The sequence below is a fragment of the Condylostylus longicornis genome, unplaced genomic scaffold, assembly GCF_029603195.1.
Source record: "Condylostylus longicornis isolate FDR11 unplaced genomic scaffold, ASM2960319v2 ptg000044l, whole genome shotgun sequence".
Classification (NCBI taxonomy): domain Eukaryota; kingdom Metazoa; phylum Arthropoda; class Insecta; order Diptera; family Dolichopodidae; genus Condylostylus; species Condylostylus longicornis.
The window spans coordinates 5,381,100-5,403,933 of NW_026578013.1; the positions used below are offsets into that span (position 1 = coordinate 5,381,100).

At 24.3% G+C, this 22,834-nt stretch overlaps 1 protein-coding gene across 1 annotated transcript in view; it reads right to left on the bottom strand.

The window, feature by feature from the left end:
- Nucleotides 1-674: 674 nt before the first annotated feature.
- LOC129610303 (EGFR adapter protein-like) overlaps nt 675-22,834 on the bottom strand; it is a 105,037-nt gene continuing 82,877 nt past the window's right edge. The window contains exons 4-8 of the mRNA XM_055522837.1: nt 21,815-21,917; nt 3,794-4,133; nt 3,450-3,733; nt 2,718-3,380; nt 675-1,660 (exon numbers count right to left, since the gene is read on the bottom strand). Coding sequence (XP_055378812.1) covers nt 3,162-3,380; nt 3,450-3,733; nt 3,794-4,133; nt 21,815-21,917 — 946 coding nt within the window. The 3' untranslated portion in view covers nt 675-1,660; nt 2,718-3,161. The remainder of the gene's footprint in view (nt 1,661-2,717; nt 3,381-3,449; nt 3,734-3,793; nt 4,134-21,814; nt 21,918-22,834) is intronic.

Sequence of the window (22,834 nt, forward strand, 5' to 3'; positions counted from 1 at the left end):
CGATATTTTTAAATTATTTGCCTTCTATAAGACCTGTTTTATCTCCGGATATCTGACAAATGGTGATTGATTGTGACACCAGTCTTTTAACCGAAGGGCTTCTGGTTCAAAACCTTGTCACTATAATAATTAACTTAATATTATATAGCTTAACATACAATATTATAAAAAATAAAATTTTAAATTGCCCATATATCCAATAATATTCGATATTACATTCCAATAAAAAATAAACAACAAATATTATAATAACCTTCAATATTTAGTATAAAAAAAACTAAGGCAGATTGTTCACCGCCTAGATAACTCAATAAACTGTGAAACTGATGCTTGACTCTAAATTCAAATGGAATTCTAATGCTCCCAAGAAGAAGAAGTAAGGCGAAGAAAAAAAAATTATCTCCGGATAAGCTCAATGTGACAATCGTGGTGGAACCAACACGGCAGGAAGTTTTTGTTACCAATTTCTGTGATTTTTAAATTAAAATTTACATCAACTAAATTATTTTTAAAAAATAAATTTTTTTATTTTCTCAAATTTTTTCATCATTTTTAGTGATTTTTTTTTTTCTTTTTTTCCTTTTTTTTTTGTAATTTACTAACACAACATTTTTCATAATAATAATTTATTTTTTTTTTTTGTTATTTTCTTTATTTTTTTTTTTAAATAATAAACTATCATTTTACATTTCTAAAACTACTACAATAGTTTTTGCTTTTTCAATAATTAATAATTTTATATAATAAGGATTTTCAATTATGTTTTGTTTTTTTCATTTTATTTCAAAAAAAAAAAATTTTAAATTTTATTTTTCAGTAAAAACTATTACAATCTCTTACTAGTGCGCTTAAATATGTGACTTTGTTTTTGTTTTTTTTTGTAGTAATTTTAATAGTTTTTTTTTATTTGTATGTATTTGTATTTTGTTTTTCTAATTTTTTTTGTTTTTTTTTTTTGGTTTTCTACTCACTGTTTAATTTTTTTAACTTAACATGCAATTATTATTAATAATTAATTTAACATTCTTTTTTTATTATAAATACGACAAAATAAATAATTAAATTTATTTGTCGTAATGTATTTTATGCATATATATAGATGGCGTGTGTTTATCATAGGAATTTTCCCGTATAATCAGGATTTCATCCCGCGTTTTGCGTTGCAAATTTTTAAGTACAATTTTTTATATTATTAATTATTATTTTTTTTTTTTTTAATTTTTTTTTGTTAAATTAATATTTTGTAGTATTTGAATTTTTTTTTTGTTTTCTTATTTTTTTTTTTAATATCTCAAATTGAGGCACTATCCGGCTATACCACAGGTTTTTGAGTTTTTTATTCAATATAATTTTGTGTATTTTGTGTTTCTTTGTTTGTTGTTGTATTTATACTCAAGGAAAATTTTCTTTAATTTGTCCGTCTTCCTCTTAATTCCTTATATAATAGATTTTTTTTTTGCATTTCCTTTTGAGTTCTTTCCAATTTTTTGTATGCTTGTTTGTTATTTTTGTTTTAAGGATTAATTAGATCACTTTTTAATTAATATAGTTATTATACATTGTTAATAACTTTTTCAATTAAAAAGGTGCTATATATGATGCGAGTCTAAAATATTGTAAATTGTACATTGAAGATTGAGCTGCCAAGAACTGGTGTTATCTGTATAAAAAGAGATAGAAAAAATAAAATAATTAGTATAGGTAAAGAGATTTTTAATTAATTAATAATCGGAATGTACAAAAACGATTTGTAGTAACAATAAAAATAATTAAATTTTTTATTTTCACCAAATTTTTTTTTTTTCTATAATTTTATTATTAATTCTTTAAGAATAACTAGTGGAAATTTCTTCATACAACTGCAGAACAGATGATCAATACCTGTTCTGCAATTGTCTAAAGACACATAGTATGAATGAAGGCTGCATTTGAATGAAAACACATAGTACTCGTATGACACATATATGAATAGACGTAATCAAAGGAACAAGGAGAAAATTTAAAAAGTTTTTCTTCTTGAACTGGACCCGAACCAGTGACTTACTGCTTTCTACGCGGACACTCTACCGATTGAACAGCAAAGGTATGAAGAAATTGCCGTCAAATTGTTGTTCATATTGCTTTATACTGTAATCTACATGATTGATTATTGTTTACATGAGATGCTACACATAATCATTCATTTGAACATGTTCCATATGTTCACAAGAGCATGTATCAATACTATTACAAGCTACTAATAAAACGTGCTCGATTTAATATTCTTTAATTTTAAAATACAAGAATAGTTAGAGTACGATTTTAGAAAATAAAAATTAATTAAGCGAAAGTCTAAAAATATTCTAAGAATAATTGAAATTTAGGAATGTGTTCATAAATTTTTAAAATATTTTGATAAAAATCACGTAATATTTTAAGAACTTATAAAATTTTAGCCGTTTTAAGAACTGATAAAATTTAAAAAAAAAAATATTATCTAAATTATGTTCTGAAAAACAAAAATTTTAGACTTAAAACGTTAGATTTCTTTCAGAAATTTTGGTTTGATCCAGTTTACATTTTTAAATGAAAGCATGTAAAATTTAAATCTAAGAATAATATAATTGAGAACTCGTACACAAATCATAAACAAATGGCTGCGATTTTAATTAGTGCAAACACTTTAACCGACTACACAATTATTTTTAAATTTTATGAAACTTAGGGAAGCGACTTACCTTAATGAAATAAAATTCCATGTTCCAAGAACTCTGTTTCCATTATATTCAGTAAATTTTTTGAATTTTATGCAGCAACAAAGTGATTTTTAACAGTGTAACAAAAAGCAGAATAAAAATATATTCTCAAGGATAATCAATATTTTATCCTTGATTTTTCTTAAACTATTTTTGAAAATCTATTATAATTGTATTTAAATACTTTCCTTATTGTTTCTCTCAATAATTTCATTCCGTTTTTTTTTTAATCATAAAAAACATAAAAAAACAACCACTTTTTTTCCTTTTCAATAACAAAAATTAACAATGAAAATTACACAATTTTTATTTTTTTTTGTCGTTTTTTTTCTTTTGTCTTTGAAAAATAATATTCAAAGTTTGTTCAAATTAATTTGAATAAATAAACATTTAAAAAAAAAAAATTTTTTAATAGCGCTCCTTGAACTATGAATTATTTTCCCGATCGAAATTATGATTTGATTGCATCATATTTAAAATTCCTAAGAGACGTAATGAACCATATGATTCAAAATCATCAACATTACGACGTCTTGGCGTACATGTTGCTGGACGTGGTAAAGCCAATGGAACTGGTAATAGTTCCGGCATCACAGAATGATGTGTTATTAAAGCCCTTAATGAGGTAAATTCTTTGGTAAAACCCTATATATATAAAAAAAAGAAAAATAATAATAATTTTAACACCTAATACTAATTGAAAAGAAAAATTACCTTAATTTTATAACCTCGTATTGTCCTTAATATTAAATAATGAGCTACTTTCGGTGCCGGCGGTGGTACTCTTACTGATAAAACAAAACAATCTGATTTTGTATTACTTTGACGGACTAGAAATGAACCAGGACTTTGGCTTGATAATATTTCAACAGCAATTTCACGTGATATACCAGCTTGAAACCATGCTGCACCTTTTAATTCTATTTGTTCAGTTGGACTTAAACCACCTTTATTTTTTAATAATGCAGATGGACCAAATATTCTAGGACTTGAATTTGCTACAAAAAATTTTCTCATTAATTTGTAATTTAAAATTTTTTTTTTCAAATAAAATTTACCACTACATGTTTCACGCATATATTTCTTTTTAAAATTAAATTCACTGTTATCCAAAAATTGATTAGTATCTAAAGTTGAAATTGCTGTCAATGATTGTCGGCACGAATCACCAAATTTACTAGAAATAATTTTTTCTGGTTCACAAATACCTTCATTGACATAACCATCAATTGTAGTTGTTGATCCAAGATGTTGTTTTTGTTGCTGCTGTTGTTGTTGTTGCAATTGTAATTGCTGCTGTTGTAATTGTTGTTCATTATTTAATGTTGTTGGTTTTGCATGTACTAAAGGTCTACTATCTTCAGTTAAACCAAATAAACCCATTGTTATACGTTTCACCTATATAAAACAAAAAAAAATAATACAATAATAATATAAAGGAAAGAAACAAAAAACAAAAATAAAAAAAAAACGATTAAAATTACAATATATCCTTGATTGGAATTTTAATAGATCCAATATAGCAGAGGTATTTGTGTATTATTATTGTATATATACTTAATGAAAAAAAGGATTAAAAATAAAGAAAAAAACAAATTAAATTGTTTACATAGAACGGAAATTGAATTGTCAATTTCCTTGCTTTTGCTTTTTTTATTCATTTATAAGATGGTGATGCTGTTATGCATAGCATACTGAAATTAAATGTAAAGCAAAATACTTAAAGGGAAATTGTACAAAAACAAACAAGCACCGACAAAGGATATAAAAAGTTTAAAGTGTAAATAAAAAAAAAATTTTCTACAAACTGGTTTCAGATCACAAATGAATAACATGATCAGAAAGCTAATATTTTCCGTAAACAGTTTTAATACATACGCTCAGAGCAAAGCTTAAAGGATCTTACGTTGTTTTTACACTACAACGCTTTTCATTTATTCCTTTTTTTTATTATTTTTTTTGAAAAAATATATTTAACCTTAATTTGTGCTTTACTTTTTGAGTAAACTGTAACTAATTAGCAGTGATTTGTATGCAAATCATTTCTCATAATGTACATATAACCATAATTATACGTTTACATTGTTACACGTTTCTGCTATAAAATATGTAGGAATTTGTTAATAATCAATATTATATTATGACTTTTGAAATAATCCGAAGTTACAGCGATGGGCCTTAAAGGATTTTGGTCTGTTTTTGAGAATTATTAGTTATGGTAGAATAATAAAGACGATCCTTAGCAGCTTTTGAACTCATAGGGTAAAAATTGCAGATTATTAATTTGGATCTCTTAAACAATTTGAAATTTTTTTGATTATTGATACCCAATTGATTTTCAGAAGAAAAAAATGTTTAAAATTCTAATGTTATTCGCCTTTCAATCTGAAATCACTTCAAATACAGCACAATTTTTACAGTTTGTCTATGATTTTCCTGGCATTAAGGAATAAAATCGCAATATAAAGTCTGGAAGTGCCTATATAAATAATCAATAAGAGGACAAGATTTATTAAGGGATACGCAACATATTAACCCTCTCTTAATTAGATTTTTTGTAAATGAGTTGTGTTATTACAGGAAAAAATAAAAATTGACTTTACTTAAAAGCTAGCTGTTTTTTTTTTTTTTAGGTTTATTCGATTGCTTAATTAATGTACCGTTGTAGGAGCCAAAATTTGTGTTGCATATAAATAAGATCGAATATCAATTGCAACTCGACTGACCCTGTAAAACTTACAAATAGCCTCCAATTTTTAAAAGGTTGCGCGGAATCTGTTGCGTTTAAATTAGTATTAGTATTTGTTATCTTTAGAGCAGAGGCTCCCAGACTTTTTCTCTTGTAGACCTCTTGTCGAGTTTTTCGATTTTTGATAGAACCCCTGCTACTATCTTTGATAGATTTTAGTTTCTAACAGTAGTAAGGTACACTTATGATGTGAGAAAGTTAAATAAAAAATTTATTTAATTAAATTCATATTTTTTCCTAGACCTTTAGCAGGTTTTCATAGACCCTTGGAAGTCTATATAGACCACTTTAGAAATCACTGCTTTACAGCCAAAACTCTTTATCGTTTACTATTAAATTGTTAATAGTAGAGAGAAACCAAAACATTTGTTACTATATCTCTGACATTTTTTATATTAAGATTTACAAATTTTACAATTTAACTGTTACTTTTTGCTCTAAATATACATTATATAGCTAAAAATAATGTTGTTATCGTTGTATATGTTGATTGTGTTGGGTAAACAACAATTAAGATGAAAGTACAACGTCTGGGTTTATTGTTTATTCTCTATGTGACTGTTTCAACATTTTTAATTAATTTTAATTTTTTTTTCTTTCATTTCCTCTTTCTCCACTCCTCTACTTTCTTTCTATTTTACTTCTTTCCTATCGGGTATACTATAACCTCTACTGTATTCAAAGTATGATATTTATGTTAGCATACATATAGGCAAAAATTTGTATAAAAATGTAAATAGGATTGGTAAAAGTAGTATAGCTAGCATCAGCAGCAGCAGTAATAATAGTGTGGTTGTTGTAAAATATTTTATATAATATTATATAAAATAAATAAAATAAAAAAAAACTGAACTCTATTATGTAAAATGCTTGAAGGCAATTTAATTATTACATTTTTTTTTATATAAGATAATGATGGGGATAATATAAAGAGTTCAAATCCAGAATGTATATTCATTTTAAATATTATAAATATAGAAGAGTAAAGTTATTGGACACAATATGCTACTGTGCTATTACACTTCCATATAATGTTAACGCTATGCTAGTATCGTTTAAATAATTGTAGAGTGCGGTGAGAAATAAATTAATTGTTTTGCAAGAATATTTTATAAAAGGTTGTTTGAAATTACAAAAGGTTATTTGAATTTTTTTTACTTTACACTTGTAAATTACTACTTAAATGTACTCATGTATGATTGTACATATAGCTACAAAATAGGATTTTCTTAAACTTTTAAATTACAAAGTATTACAAAAGAAAAAGTTTCTTTTAAAATTTTAATCAGCAATCATTGTAGAAATTTATATTTAAAATATTATAAAAAGCCTTCTATAATAATTTATTTGAGTGTTATTGTGCGGGAGGGTTTTGCATCTTAATTTAAAATTTTCATTGTTCCAAAATTAAAATATCGATCTTAAATGGGCTTTAGTAAACAGCTTATATGAGTAGATTATTTTTAGACACTTATATGACAATATTTTAAATTATAATTATTCAAACAACAAATAATGTAAAACAGCTGTCTGCAATGTGCGGCCCATGGGCAGAATGCATCATTCAACTTAAAAATGTGGCATATGCTTGGAAATTCGAAAATAAGAGAAAAATATATTCGATTGCGACTATTAAAATTTTTCATAATCTTTGGAATTCAATCGTAGATATTAGATATGGGAATATAAAATTATATAAAAATCTATTATTTGTCAAAATAATCAATGAAGTCAGTTGAAAATGTTTAACATTCTTGTAAGTAGGTAATGTAAGAACCTCGAGTGGCCTCTACTCATACTCATAGAGAACATATTTGCCCATAAAACACAAAAGTTTGCCGACGTGTAATTTAAAATATTTAAGAATTTTTTTTTTAAATTTTGTAAATGTAATTTTTATTTTATTTTACATTGAACTTGTTGGTTTTAAATTGAAAATATTTCCAACAACAATTTTAAGATTTCGAAAATCAATTTACTTTTTGTTTTTCACTTCGTATGCGAATATCTAAATCACATGGAAATCAAAAACTATTTTAAAAATTATTAGGAAATTTAATTATTTATTATTAGAAAAAAAGTATTGAATTTTTTCCAGTACATAAAAAGTAATTAATTTATAAAATTTTCAAATTCACGTGAATTGAATTTTTAAAAGTATAGAAGGGTTATTGTGTGTCATATTGTTTAAATTTCGAAAGTATATCGTTAAATCTAACAATACAGCCATATATACACATTACAAATTCATTCCTTTTAATTCAACTCTTTTATTTCTATCAGCATTTAAAATTCTATTAATAGAACAGTATACAAGTTTTAAGACACAGTTTTGTTACATTTTATTACATACAATAAAATAAATTCTATTTACAGCTACTATATAAGTAAAAAACCTAATAAAACACTATACAAAACTTAAACCTTACCATCCCAAAAAAATAAAGTGAAAATTTTCTAACTCATTTAAAATTTATAAGGAAAATTTCTTGTATACATTTTTGAAAATTTTTCTATGTACACTTTAAATAATTTACTTCATTTTCAAGCACAACCTATATAGATGACACATATATACACATACTTTGGGGAAAGACTGGTGCATAAAACGTGATCAATAGTTCAACTTCATCGTTTGTCATACAAACATTTTTTCATCGTTTGTCATACATTTCTTTTTCTTCAGAATGCTTAAATCAAAAAATTTTTAAATGAAGCGTCAGTATTAAAAAAGGTAAATATAAAAGGTGTTGTAATAAAAATTATGATTTTTTTTTTGGATTTTTGAATGAACAGCAAATTCAATATAGGGTTGAGCTTTTAAAATGAAGAGAAATCACTGGTGTTTTACATTTTATGGCTCAACGTATAGGGTGGTTTCAAATTGCTCAACAATTAAAGAAATTGCAAAATTATTTTCCGAAGTGGAGAAGTAAGAAACTAGTTTCACCATTTTACGGTCCTACAAATCTAAACTGAAACTATTTAACTGGAAACTCTTTTATTCCTATTTTCTCAATCTCTTTTTACCCTATTGTTCAAAAATTACATAAAAATACTAGCTACAGAGTAGGAATACTTTGTGTTTTAGCTAGGTAAGAATTTCAGAATAAAATGCGAGTAAAACAATTTTGCATTACAAATCCCAAATTCATGTCCAAATCAAATTTAAGTGAATTACCGTAATACATCACTACCTAACTAAGACTATTTTGCTTAAATAATTCTCTTAAAAAATGTGCGCCAACTTGATTCCAATCATTTAAACCAACTTGATTCATTAAATTTTAGCCAATAAATAAAATTTTCTCTTCCGTTTTTTCCTTATAAAAAATGCTATTAAAGTTGTCGATAACCAACTTTGATGATTCGATTCAATTATTATATTCAGTTTATTTCTATCAGCATATAAAAAATATGTACAAAATTTATAAAATTCAAATTTATTTCAACTATATTGTACCTGAGGTGTACCACATTTTGAATATTTTGTATTCATATAAAATATAATAGTTTTATGTTATGACAAAAACAAAAAATACATAGAAGGTTCTTTCTAACTACATTTATATTGTATAACAATTTGGTTTACCACAGAAGGTGCAAAAGGATCAAAACCAATTCAAAGATTTAAAAAAAAATTATTAAGAAAAAAAAAAGACAAAAAATAATATTATGTACCTAGAAAATATCTGAATAAAATTCGATCAAATTTCCTTAATATTATAAAAATGAAATTGTACGCCAAAAACAAATTTTCAACTTTTAAAGTTTTTAAAGTTTACATATATACTGCAACTGTTATTAAATATTAAAACAATCATATGGGATAACCATAGGATAAATTTTTTGAGATTTTAATCAACTGCCCTTTGATTGCTGTATTCCTACAATTGCTTTTAAATTAACGGTTGGAATATGTTTCTTTCCCCTTGTCAGCGCAGCTTGTTGATTCAAATTTTCAGAATCAGAGAAGAGGTGAAGAGTATGATGTAGAAAAACTGTTATATTTCCAGCAAATGAAAATTTTCTTAATGACAATCATACAATTTGTATTCAAACTTAATAAAACTTATTTACGAACCACAGTTAAAATGAAAAACAGTAGGAAAACTGTTATAGTTGCTGTAACTAAAGAACTTCCAAGAGACTACAAGATCATATAAGCTTGTTATCAAACTAAATCAAACAATATTATATAGATTGCGAACCGGATTGGATTTGATTCAGAGAAAAGATACAGCAGAATGTAAAAAAACTGTTATATTTACAACTGTATATCGTAACTTAAATATTTATCATACCTAATATGAGAGCATTATAAATCAAACACCAAATTTTTTACAAAAACTGTAAGTATAATAGGTAGTCTAAGTTTTGAAAGTACAAAAAAAAAATATTTGCATATTTTCTTCTTTTTTACCACAAGTAAAAATAATAAAACCCCAAAAATTTTCAACTATCATAAAAAAAAAGCAAAAAATAAAAAGTAAATGTAAAAATAAACTATAAAAGAAAAAAAAAATTTTTTTGAAACCCCATCATGCCAATTTCCTTCAATCTTCTTCATACATAAAATATTATACCGTATCGGTTTAAGGAAAAAAAAATCAATTGTTTCCACATCTTATCATTTCTACATACATTGTACATATTGTTAATATGTTATATATACAATCTGATACAAGAATAAGAATGTTCATATGTAGCTGTTAAAAATACCTATAATATACATATATGTATAACTATGTGTATAAAAGAAGTTTCATCAAATTGCTAGTTTTATTGTTTCAATTTAAAAAGTTGATATTCTTATACCAATTCTAACTATAAATACCCTCAATCTCTCTCTTGCTCAATTTTACCTCATATTCTATATGACTCTTATGCGTTACCCAAATTCACAATATTATGTTTTGAATGGTTTGTTTTTTTGTTTTGTGACCTGAATATATTTTCCGATTTTGTATATGTATCTAATGGTGTATACTTGTATATGCAGTATAAAATTGTTTTGTTATCCTTTTTGAATACTTTTATTCTTTTCTTCTCTAATACAATATTATTCGTAGAGTATATCCCGAAAAATATAAACCGTATATAAAATAATAATCATAAAAAAATGAGAACGAAAAATAGAAAAAAAAAACTAGGAATTTATTGATACAAAACTAATTCAGATCATATAAATATCGGAATATAGTATGTGTTATACACATATGTATACGGGAAATGTACTATATTGTGAGAATGTGAGATTTGAATGAGGGTAGGTTATACAAAAAAAAAAAAATATTATTAAATATAAATTGTTCTTAAATATAAATTTGTATGATTGAGTTCGATACAAGAACTATTTTTCGTCTTAAATTAAGTTTAAAAGATTCCAAAAAAAAAATATAAAAGTATAACGATTTACTATATATTTTTATATGTATTATTATTATTTTAGTACATATACACTCATATGACGTATGTATCCTACTATAAACGTAATATAGTTTTTCTGGAGTTGCCAAAGAGTGCTTAATTTTCAAATGGAATGCAATTATTGCTAATAATCAACTGTATAACAGTTTTATTTTGAAATTAAATTCTATAAAGTTGGAGCTTTTATTCAACTTAAAATTGCAGAATTACATTTATGAACTTTATTAAATTTATTCTGGCACTTTATTTACGTTGCTAGAATACATTTGAATACTCTGCTGCGTTAGAATTAAGCTTTTAAACTTTAATACTCAAATTATAACACAAAAATTTAGGAATTTGAATTAAAATACACAAATTCTTTGAATTGTGTGCAACGCTGTCTTTTAATATTTTAATAGGGTTAAAGTGTACTTCAAAATTTTCTTAATGTGAATATAAGGCAAAAAAAAAATTTGGCATTTAACACACAATATCAATTGGGCACCCCATATACATACATACATATATATATTATATTTTCGACCAATCTATTGCATAAGTAGCTTTGTTTATTTATGTATAGTATGTGATAAGTAAACACAGTTCAAATTAAAATTGTTCGAAAATTTCGATATATAGCTATGTGGAAAATTTGATAAAATAACAGTAAGGAAAAGTGAAAAGCATTAAAATATAAATAAAAGTATATACGTTTATAATATATGGTGAGTGAGTGAGTGAGTGTGGAAAATATATTTTAAGTACATATAACATTTATGTATGTACGTATATATTGTACTATGTCGAAAGAAGAATGACTGCGGAAATGTTGTTACTAAGAAATACATACAAGAACAAAAATCATATCAAAAATAAAAGAAGAAAAATAAAAATGTTCCTATACATCTCTCTTTTCTTCTCTTTCTTTCTCCTCTTTTTTTTTTTTGTTAGTCGTCTGTTGAATAAATTTATTGCGGAAAACAAACCATTAGGATCGATTGTTTTTTGATATTACGAACATTTTATTCAATATTTAGAAATTTCCAAAAAAACAGAAACAAAATAGAAAAAACAAAAATAAAACAACATTATCCTGACGTTGTCCTGATATTTTCTTTCCATACTTTTTTTTTTCTTTTCTTTTTACATTTTGATTTCTTCCCAAAGATTTAAATTTATTTACCCAACAGTTAGTAATGGAATAGTTTACAATTGGGTACATCTATAATATGTTGGTATTTATATACACACATACAGATATATTTATGTATGTTTGTATTACAAAATAACATACAGGGGTAATATATTGTTCGATTTACTTAGTATCAAAATTGTTTAGGTCTTAAATTTAAGAATACAGGCACATACATACATGTATATAGAACAAAGATAGGTAACTATTTATATAATATGTAAATTTACTTAACACAATGTATGTATGAAGAATGTAGCATAAATAAGTATATATTTTTCATTTCTAGATATGTACATAAGTACATAGATAATATTATGTGGGTATATAATTGTGTACAGGAAATCAATATAAAAATAACAATAAAACAAACAAAAGGACACGAAAAAAAATTCTAAGTAATTCAACTATTTACCATGTACAATGTAAATCTAAAGATCGTAAAAGGGTGGAAATCAGTGGGTAGGGAACAGGAAAATCAACTTTATTTTTTGTTTTGTTTTTTTCTGTTTTTTCATTCCGGAACAATTCCTATACATTATATGCTCTATAAAATGTTAGTTAAATGTTATTTTTTTTTTTATTTTTCCTTTCTATTCATGTTATTTAAGGATATGCAAGGATTACGAATAAAAATAAGTTTTTGTTTTTGTTTTGTTTTTTTTTTGTTTTTATTGAATATTGAGATTTTTGTTTGGTTATAATTTTTTTTTTTTGTTATAATTCTTTTAGTAAATCGATAAGGAACGAAAATGGGGGCGAAAAACAAAAATTAAAAAACAAAATCAAAAAAAAAACCAAGAAAAAGAAAAAAAATGTGGTACGACAACGTGTTTTAAAAGTTTTGTATTGGTTTTTTTTTTTCTGAATTTGATTTGTTTGCATTTTTCTATAATTTTTTATTATTTTTCTTTTCTATTTAAATTCTAACGCTTACATGCATAGCTTATCGTTTTATTTGAAACCATATTGAATGTACCAGAGAAGCGCATTTTCATAAAATAAATTTCAATAAAAATGTTATAATCGATTTATTCATTTATTGTATATATGAGAGTCTTGTGAATAAATTTCTATATATAGAAATTAAAGATTTTATAAAAATTATTTATTGAATTTAAAAACTATAAAGTAAAATTTAATTATTGTTAATTCTCGATAGGATTGTTATATAATGAAGAAGCAATTTAATTGAAAATATTGTTCTCTTCAACGTTTTATTTGTTTTGGTATTCATTTTTATTTCTAAAGCGATTGTATTAGTTAATCTAACTCAAAATTCTTGGATGTGGAAGGGAAGGAATTTTTTAGTGGGGATTTTATTTAGTTATATATTTCTCAACAACATGAGATTCCCGTATTCGTCATCATATGAAATTATAATAATTTTGTTTAAACTGTATAATTTCAAAATTTAATAAGAAAATCATAAAATATACAGGACTTTGACTACATTATTTAAAATTATATTATTTTCAATCAAAAAGTTATAATAAACTTGCTGCATGTTTAAAGTGCCAATATTTTATTTCTCTAAATAAACTGAATTTTTATAATAAATTCGCAGAAACAAAATTTTCAGAAACATCCTGTACATTTCTAATAATGAAATTTAATTAAATTTAAAAAAATTAATTTTTCTTTTAATTTCTTTTACAATAGTAAATTAATTTAATTGACCTCAATTTTCTATCATTTATAATGTATATCAGTTTTTATACTACTTATAAAGTATTTATTTTTGTTATTTTTTCAATATTTTAAATTCAGATCAAAATTCCATTAAATATTACAAAATTAAATTCGGATTAAATTATATTTTGAAAGGATTTCTTCTCAATGCGTAACTCCACAAATGGATTTTTTATTGAATTGCTGTAAATGAACGTTTTTAATAATTTAATTTCGTAAAATTTTTAAACGAAAGATTTTACATTTTTCAATTTGAAAATATGTATAAATTTTTTTACGAAAATATCAAATAAATTTCTTAATAAAAAAATTTTCACAATTTCGTGTTGAGATTATTATGAAGTCAAAATTTTTAAGGACTAAGTAAAAATATCATTTTTGTGCATTAAAAAACTGTTATATTAACAAAAATGTTTTTGATTTTTCTACTATTCAATTATGTTTTAAGTAAGTTTTACAGGAAAAGTTGTAAGAACGAATGTCATTTATAATAAAACTATTTTCACGGCAATTGAAAATAAAATCCTGTTACACATTTCATTCAAATTAAATTTATTTAAATTTAATATTTTTTAAAATAAGGTACTAAAATTTAGTTCTAATAAAATGGATTCTATTCAAAATATTCATAATATAATGAATTTTCTTTTCAGCTTTGATTTAATGAAAAAAATTAATAAAAATTGCTTTTAGCAAAATGAAATAAATTTTAAATTATAAGCATCGAAATTCTTATTTATCGTATACCAAAGTTTAATATTAATTATTGTACTTTTATTTTAAACAGATGAGTTGATTTTAAATAATTTTGAAAACATGCAAAATTCATTTAAAAATCAAAAATAAAATTCCGAGAAGAAACCAAAAAAAAAAATTTTTTGTATTCTGTAAATATTTTTTTTTCTTTTTCTTCATTCTATTTTTATATTTTTATTTTTATATTTAATATCCTTAAACAAAAAATTCCATTAAAACGCCTCATTTCCTTCCTTAATTCTAGACTTCGTTCCCCACACCTAATATTCATGTTGTATGTAATCTACTCTCACTTTATAATACCATTATATCCTCATTCTCAAATTAAAGTCAGGAAAAGGAAGTTAACAAAGAAGTTTTTCTCTGCTCTTTTTATTTTTTTTTTCTGGCTTTTTTTAAATTTTTAAATAAAAATGCTGGAAAAAAACAAAATCAGTAACAAAAAAATCTCTCGCCATTAAAACACATTTTTATATCTGAATTCTCATGAGAATTTTAACGCCCGGCTAGCGTCTGACTGTTATGTATGTAAATATTAAGGCGGCGCGGCGTATTAAAAGGAAAGGAAAGTAGAAAACAGGAAAAAAAAGAACAAGTTAAATAAAAGTTGGTAGTTGGTAGGTTCATAAAATAAAAAATTAACTAAAAAAAAAATTAAATAAATAAAAAAAAAGGAAGAAAACAAAAAAAAATTAGACAAGGAACAAGAAAAGAATTTTATTGTCGACACGTGATTTGTTCAGTGTTCTTTTCTTTCGTTTTTCTTTTGATTATTTTCAACTTGGTATTCCCGACACTGTGATGACAGTAAATTGTTGTTGATATGTTACTGCTGTTGATAATAAAATTGGATGCAATTTAAACTGTTCATATATAAATAAAAGAGGAAGAAAATGAATTAAATGGTAGAGGAAAGGGAAATTAAAAAATTATTTGAGGGAAAAAAAATTGAAGTAATAATTAATCTGAGAGTCGCCATGTCGCTCACTGCTATAATATTACGAATCACTGCTACAATATCTCCAACAAGTTTTTGTGTAGACATTCAAGTTTTGAAAAAGATGCATTAAGTGGAAATCATTTCAAATTTTCAGAAGTCAACCAAAACAAGTAAAATAAATCAATTGGAATTTAATAAATCAGTAAGGTTATTTGTCAGTTGTTGTGCGGGGTAATTTTTTTATCAGCTAATTCAGATCAATATTCTACTGCATTGCATTACACCCGTATGCTCTACAGAATTGTTGCACAAGCGAATCACACAAAAGAGTTGAAAATTATTTGGGAGCATATCAAAAATTTTTTTTCAATTAAGTTCTAAATTACAATATTTTTAAGGAGCATTATCCTGTAAAATCTAATTATTAAATTTTTAACACTAAACATACCATAACGGGTCAAATGACCCATTTTGAACTTTTGCATTGAAAATGCACGTATAATTTTATTGCGTTTGCACATTTGACTTCATGACTTTTTCTAAGTACTTTAATGTACAGTTATAACAATTTTTTTTGTTTGGTTTGTTTTGTTTATTCTGGGTAATTCTTGTTGTATACCGATATCTACCACAACGGGTCATTTGACCCGCTATGGTAGAAATAGGTATATATTAAATCTTGGAATGATTAGTGTTAATTACAAAATTTTGTAGTCAATTGAAAAGCAATGTACCTTTCTATTAGGCGCACTAAAAATTCAAAAACAATTTTATTTTAGAGTTCAAGTACCTAATTATAAAAATTACTCGATTACTTTTTAGTAATTTTCCAAAATTAATTTTTAAATTGTAATTGTGGGGATAAGTATAAATTTTAATATAATTATAAATCAAATTAATTTAAACTAGATATAAAATAATTTTAAATGCTTATCTTAGAAATTTTAGTAACACTATTTCAAAAGAATGTGCAAAAAATGTGAAAATACATCAAAAATATTTAAAATATGCTGTTGTTTTTAAATTCTGTATATTGATATTTCTACAAATCAAATGAAAGAATGGCACAAGAAAACTTTACTTAAATTAATTACAATTAATTTTGGCTCTTGATTGATTTTTGGATATGATCAAAACTGAGCTACAAAATTATTAGGATTTGTGTTTCGACAATTCAGCATTTTAAAATCCACTTTGCTTTACTTCCTCTACATTCATGATATCCAAATTAAAATTAAATGGAAATAAATGAATCCATTAGAGTTAAAATATTGAAATAATGCTCATAAAGCTACATTACAGTATTAAAATGTGAACCATAAATATTTATTATAAAAATCAATATCAAAGTTTTAGACTCTACATTAAAATTTATATAAATTAAGATTAAAAATTTAATCAATTCAATTTAAAGTAAATGCCCACTTTATGCAGAGAATAGAAAACTCTTCAATGGAAGTTTTTACTGAGTAAAATATAAATACTATAATATACGTATTTCGTAAATATCTACATAAAAAATTTAATTTAATTTACCTAAGTATCCTAAACATTTATTATCTTGCACAAAATAATGGAAAATATAAATAAAATCCAAGTAGATTTTTCTTATATTACCAACAAAACTGTATAAGCTAGTATACACCAGTATATGTATACCTTTATTGTTTAAATGTAACGCTTGAACGCGCAAATTGCTTGTTGCGGACAAACTGGACATAAATTACATATCCATATACATCCATACATAAATAACTTGTATAGAAAATATCCTTTTGTTTACTAACGTCACCACTATTATATTGTCAAGTGCAGAACACTTGAATATCATAGAAAATTAATGACTTTTTGCAATATTAAGCTTTTAAGAGTTTTTGTTTTTCAGTTTACTTTATTTTTTTTTCTCGCAGAATTTAATTCTAGTTTCATATTTCACGTTCTTTCACTTTTTGTTCCTTCTACATCGCCATCGCTATCGCAATCCCTATATAAATGAAAATGTAGAAAATCATAAAAATTGAGAGCGATTTAATCATAAAGTTTAAGGGAGGTCGTGCTCTTCAAGTTTATTCTCTTTTATTTATCATAAATTCTATTATTATATGCGCAAAGGTATTTATATATATGAATTTATATAGCTGTACGTTTGTGAGCTTGTTCATCTGCAATAGTAAAATACGTAGGTACTCTTATTATAGTTTCCAGTCAATGCCTAGATTTTCTATATAGTTTAACCGTTATTGCTTGCCTTTTTTTTCTCTTTTAATTTTATTTGTTTACTTTTTCCTCTACATTTACATTTTATTTTATTTTATAATAATAAAACTAGTTTCTTTTATCCTTTTAAATGAAATTTTTGTTTTCTTTATTCTTTTCATTATAATTGTATATAGTGTGTTCATATAAATGTATGTTAATATTATTTAACTATGGTATAAACCTTTATTATTCTAAGAATAAATGAATGTACGCGTGTATTGTGTTCGGCAGGCATTGTAAGAATTTAAATAGCATTTTGCTTAAATTATACTTTAACATCGAAAATTTTTATGGCATCCAAAATTAGTTTTTTCATTCATAATGTGTTGAGAATGGTTAGTGGATTTACATCGGGAAATTTGTGAGATACTTAATTGCTTAATGCTTAAAACTGCTAGTATAAGTTAGCAGGCTTAGTAATGAAAATTTTCTAACATTATTTAGTTTATTGTTATTAGTTTATAAATTTATTTAGTTTATTGTTATTCTGCATTTTCTTTTTAATTTAGACGAATTGCTTAGGCCAAGTATAAATTATCATGCAAATGATGGAAAAGAAAACGAAATGGTAGGGAGTTAGCAAGTGTTAGACTTCATTAGTATGAGAAACATAAAAAAAATATTTTGGATTAAATCACGTCATCGGGTCCTAGTCATCGGATCATTACTACCATAATCTGTACTGTGATGGCGAACATTGAAAAGCTTCAACGACTTCAAGTTGTTCGAATTCTCCCTAAAAAACACCTGCGTATTCCAAAATAGACTTAAAATATTATGATAAATAAGGATGCTTCCTGCTTCTTCTATAATAAAAGGATTCTCTTAAATACAATTTCATTTAAAGATTTAAACAGAAAACTTTAAAAATCATTTTCTAAGAAACATTACTTCTTTGTATTGCCACTATTTTTTTTCGTGTTAAATGTAAATTTGCCTATTTTTTTCCATAAGACTTTTATAAGCACATCCTTTTAAGGATATACAAGAAAGTTAAAACATAATCAACTAGCTATGTTCAAATTTCTTTTTTTTTTAAATTTTATAAGTCTATTATAAAAACCGCCTTGTTTAGAATAATTAGAAAGCATTAAATATTTTTCTTTATTTTTTATGTAAAATTTTGTACCAACTATGTCTACACATACATACAGAATTATGAAAACGTAATTTATATACAAAACATGTTGATGAAAAAGTTCTTCATAGGCAATTGAAATTTTCCTTGAATTTAAAATTAGATGATGAATAATATTAAATTGGGTAGCTACTACTTAATGTTATACATTTAAAATTAGAACAATTAAATAAATTTGAAATTTATATAAAATAGAAGTATAATAAATTTTAATTTTTGTTTGTTCATTTTCATTGAAAATATTATTATTTTAGGAAATTTAATTCGGAATGTGGTGAAATGAAGCAATAAATATATTTGTAGATATTTTTATTAAAACTAAATTTCATGTTCCAAATCCTTGCATTTTTATTAATGTGTATGAATATATAATTATTTACTTGGAAAATATTTATATTAAATTTAAATTGTTCAATAAATGTTAAATTGTGAAGTTGTGTTTTCATCCCAATATGAGTTGTTCTTTGAATATAATTGAAATTTTGCATATTTTGCCTCATTAAATACTTTTTATTTCAATGAAAATGAATGAAATTTCATTAATAATATTAAAGGTGTACAAATATTAAAAATATTGTACGTATGTCCAATGTATATGAATCATAATTGTGGTACTAAATGGAGTTTTAAAGTTAAGTTGCACGCATATGAAGTAAGATAGAACTTATGATTCTTAATTTACACTTGATAATTTTTTTTATCTATAGAAAATTACAGTACATTTTGGAATATTGCAAAGAGTAATGATAGTAATGAACTGATATAGTTTTTTTTCATTCTGCACTCCTAGGAGGGGCATAGGACTATTGCATGATATTATATAGGTAATCATGCCCTAGATTCATTGCGTCATAGAGTTTTAATTAGGTAGATGACTAGCCTGTCATAGAGTTTTCTTTATACTAAATATTCAAGGTTATTAATAATTATTGTTTATTTTTCTTAGTTTTTAATATCGAATATTATGAATATATGAAAATTACTATAGAATTAAAAGACAATTGAACCCGAGACTCTTCGGTTAAAGGACCGCTGCCACAACCACTGCAGCAATGGTCAGGAATAATTTACATTCTTCAATTTTTCAATTTATAGTCTAACATTACAAAAGTAGCTCATGAATATTACTCATGAATTTCCATATACGAGTATTGTGCTATTGTATTCTAATATATTGCCTTGCATTTTAAAAATTGAAAATATTTTTCAATTATCATCGCATTTACCAGTTGAATTCTTCAGTTTGAACTGCAATATATAATTTATGCAGTAATTGCTTACAATACAATTATTTTACTGTCCAGGACTTCATAAGAATAAAAATATTGCATTTATAAATGTTATTAAAGCAAAATTTCAGTATATGACGTAAAATAAATATTCTAGTACAAACACACACAAGTCATAATATCACATGTATATTACAATAAGGAATTTTGTACAAAAACAATATACCAAATACAAAATTTAATTTATAACATGAAATAATGTTTCTAAACCACCCAACATCAACATCAAACACACAAAAAAAAAAATTTTTAAAAGGGTTACAACATTGGTTATGACTGAGAAAAATTTAATAATTTAAAAGTTATAAAAATGTCAACCGCAATATTAATAAAACATATTTTCTAAATGGTTATGCAAGAACTGAAAACAAATTTTGACATTTTAACGTTCTTCTTAGAAGAAAAAAATGGAAAGGCAGCAAAAAAATAAAATAAAATGAAGGTCAAAAAAAAAAGAAAAATGTAAACGTTATTTGCCTTCTTTTCATAATTAAAAATAAATTCATGGTCTTAAAAGTCCTTGAGACAAGAGAATATTTTTTTTTTGAAGAAAAATTCATAAAACAAGGGGATTTTCAATTTCAAAATATAATTAAGAAAATAAATGTGAAAATTCTTAGAAAAATAGGTAAAAATAATTTTGAAATTTTTAGAATCATTCTTAATTATTTTGTATACTTAATTAAAATTTAGAAAAGGAGTCCCTAAATGTGTAGTAATTAATAATATTATATATGATACTAGAATAAAGGATGAATGAATTTGTATGTTATGAATATTAAAAATAAGAAGAGTTCAAAAAAAAATTTATCCTTGAAATCTGTTCGAGTTCTAAGTTAAACAATTTCGAAGGTTTTTCTCTTGTTCTCGCTAGAGCCCTTATTCTATACAAATTTTATTTTACAATTAAATAGTAACAACATCGAAATCTTTACTGATAAACTTATTTTCCTACTCCTGTAATTTTTCTAATAAAAATCTCATATTATTGAAACTTTTGTTTGACTTCTGCATGTAGGACCAATTTATTGTAAATTTTATTTTTAAATTCGGTAATTTTTGTCCCCATTAATGGAATATACTATCAGAGAACTCTTCTAAAGTGGAAAATTTTTCCTGAACTAGAAGATAAATTGGATTATTCTATGTGTTTTGTTTTTTTATTTAAAATTTATCTGGCAATTGGCAACACAATATAAGGGATATTGTCACCGTTTCTATGAAAAAACTTTTAAACATCTTCTAATGCGGAGCTTTCCAGTGAAATCATTAGAAATTCATTATGCGATCTCTAACAAAACTCGTATTATTTAAAATTAATAACTTCAAAGAATAATTTAAATAATTTATTATTTTCATTTTGTTCCTCATATAATAACTAAATTCAAAAGACCATCTTAAACATATTTTTCAAAAAATAATAAATATAGAAGGACAATAAAACAAAAGAATCCTTTAACTTATTGAAAAAAATATTTTACCTTCCTTTTCTCTTCTGTTCAATTCAATTTTCATATTGTTAAAAATACAAAAGTATAATTTTTTCTTATCCACTTATATTTGAGTGTAAAATAAAGTAAGGATAAAAATAATGAGAAAAACAAGAAACAAAAATATAAAAATTTAAATGAAAAAGAAAAAAATTTTCTTACCAGTGGTGGTTTATCAACTAATCGCCTGCAATTATTCATTTCCGTTGGTGAATTATCCTCTTCCGAACTTGGTGAATGGGGTGGTGGCTCATTTCCATTAGTACTATTATAAAAAAAAACGAGAAAAAAAACAAGAAGAACATTACTCAAGTTTTCATTTTAAATGCCTTCACCAAAATAATCAGAAGGAAAAATTTTCTAAAAAATTAAGGAAAATAGCAAAAATAAAAAAATACAAGAATATCGCAAAAAAAAAGGATCAAGATGGTGGAGCAGGTTTTCTTAAAGAAATGGTTTCAGTTTTTGTTTTTTTTTTCTGCTTTTCTTTTTGTTTGTTTTTCGAGTATAGAAGCATAAGACCAACATCATTTATAGTAAAGCAACCCTTCAATCAATTTTAATTAAAATCCAAAAAAGAAGAAAATAGAAAAAAAATATATAGTAAAAAGAACAATAATAATAACAAAAGAAATTACACAAGAATGAAATGTTAAAATAATGGGCTTGACTGAAAGGGGCCGATTCTTAACAAAAATATAAAAAGTAAAGAAAAAAATAAAACTAAAATAAAAATTAAGGATAAAAAACTTAATATAAAAAAATAAATGAAAATTACCAACGAGAAATTGGAAGGATATTAAGATGACAAAGAAAAGAAAGGGAAGAAGAAATATAAAGAGTGAACATGAAATATACAACAAAAGAAATTTTCCATTAAATACTAGAAAGATTGAGTGGATTGAGCATAGATTTGATTACCAGAATTATGCAATAAATACAGTGAAATCTTTAAAAAATGAAATATTATTGAAATGTGTAAGTTTCTCTTTCAACGGTCTCTAAACACTGTAAAATGTTACTCTACTAGCTGTTTTGTATTAGCAAACTGAAAAAATATTTCTACAATAATTACTAAGAGTTGAGTTGTAAAATCTACTAAAAATTATTTGGACTTATGTGATCTTTTTATATTAGTTCAACAAGCCTACAAACTGAATTTAGAAATTCTCTTTTAATAAA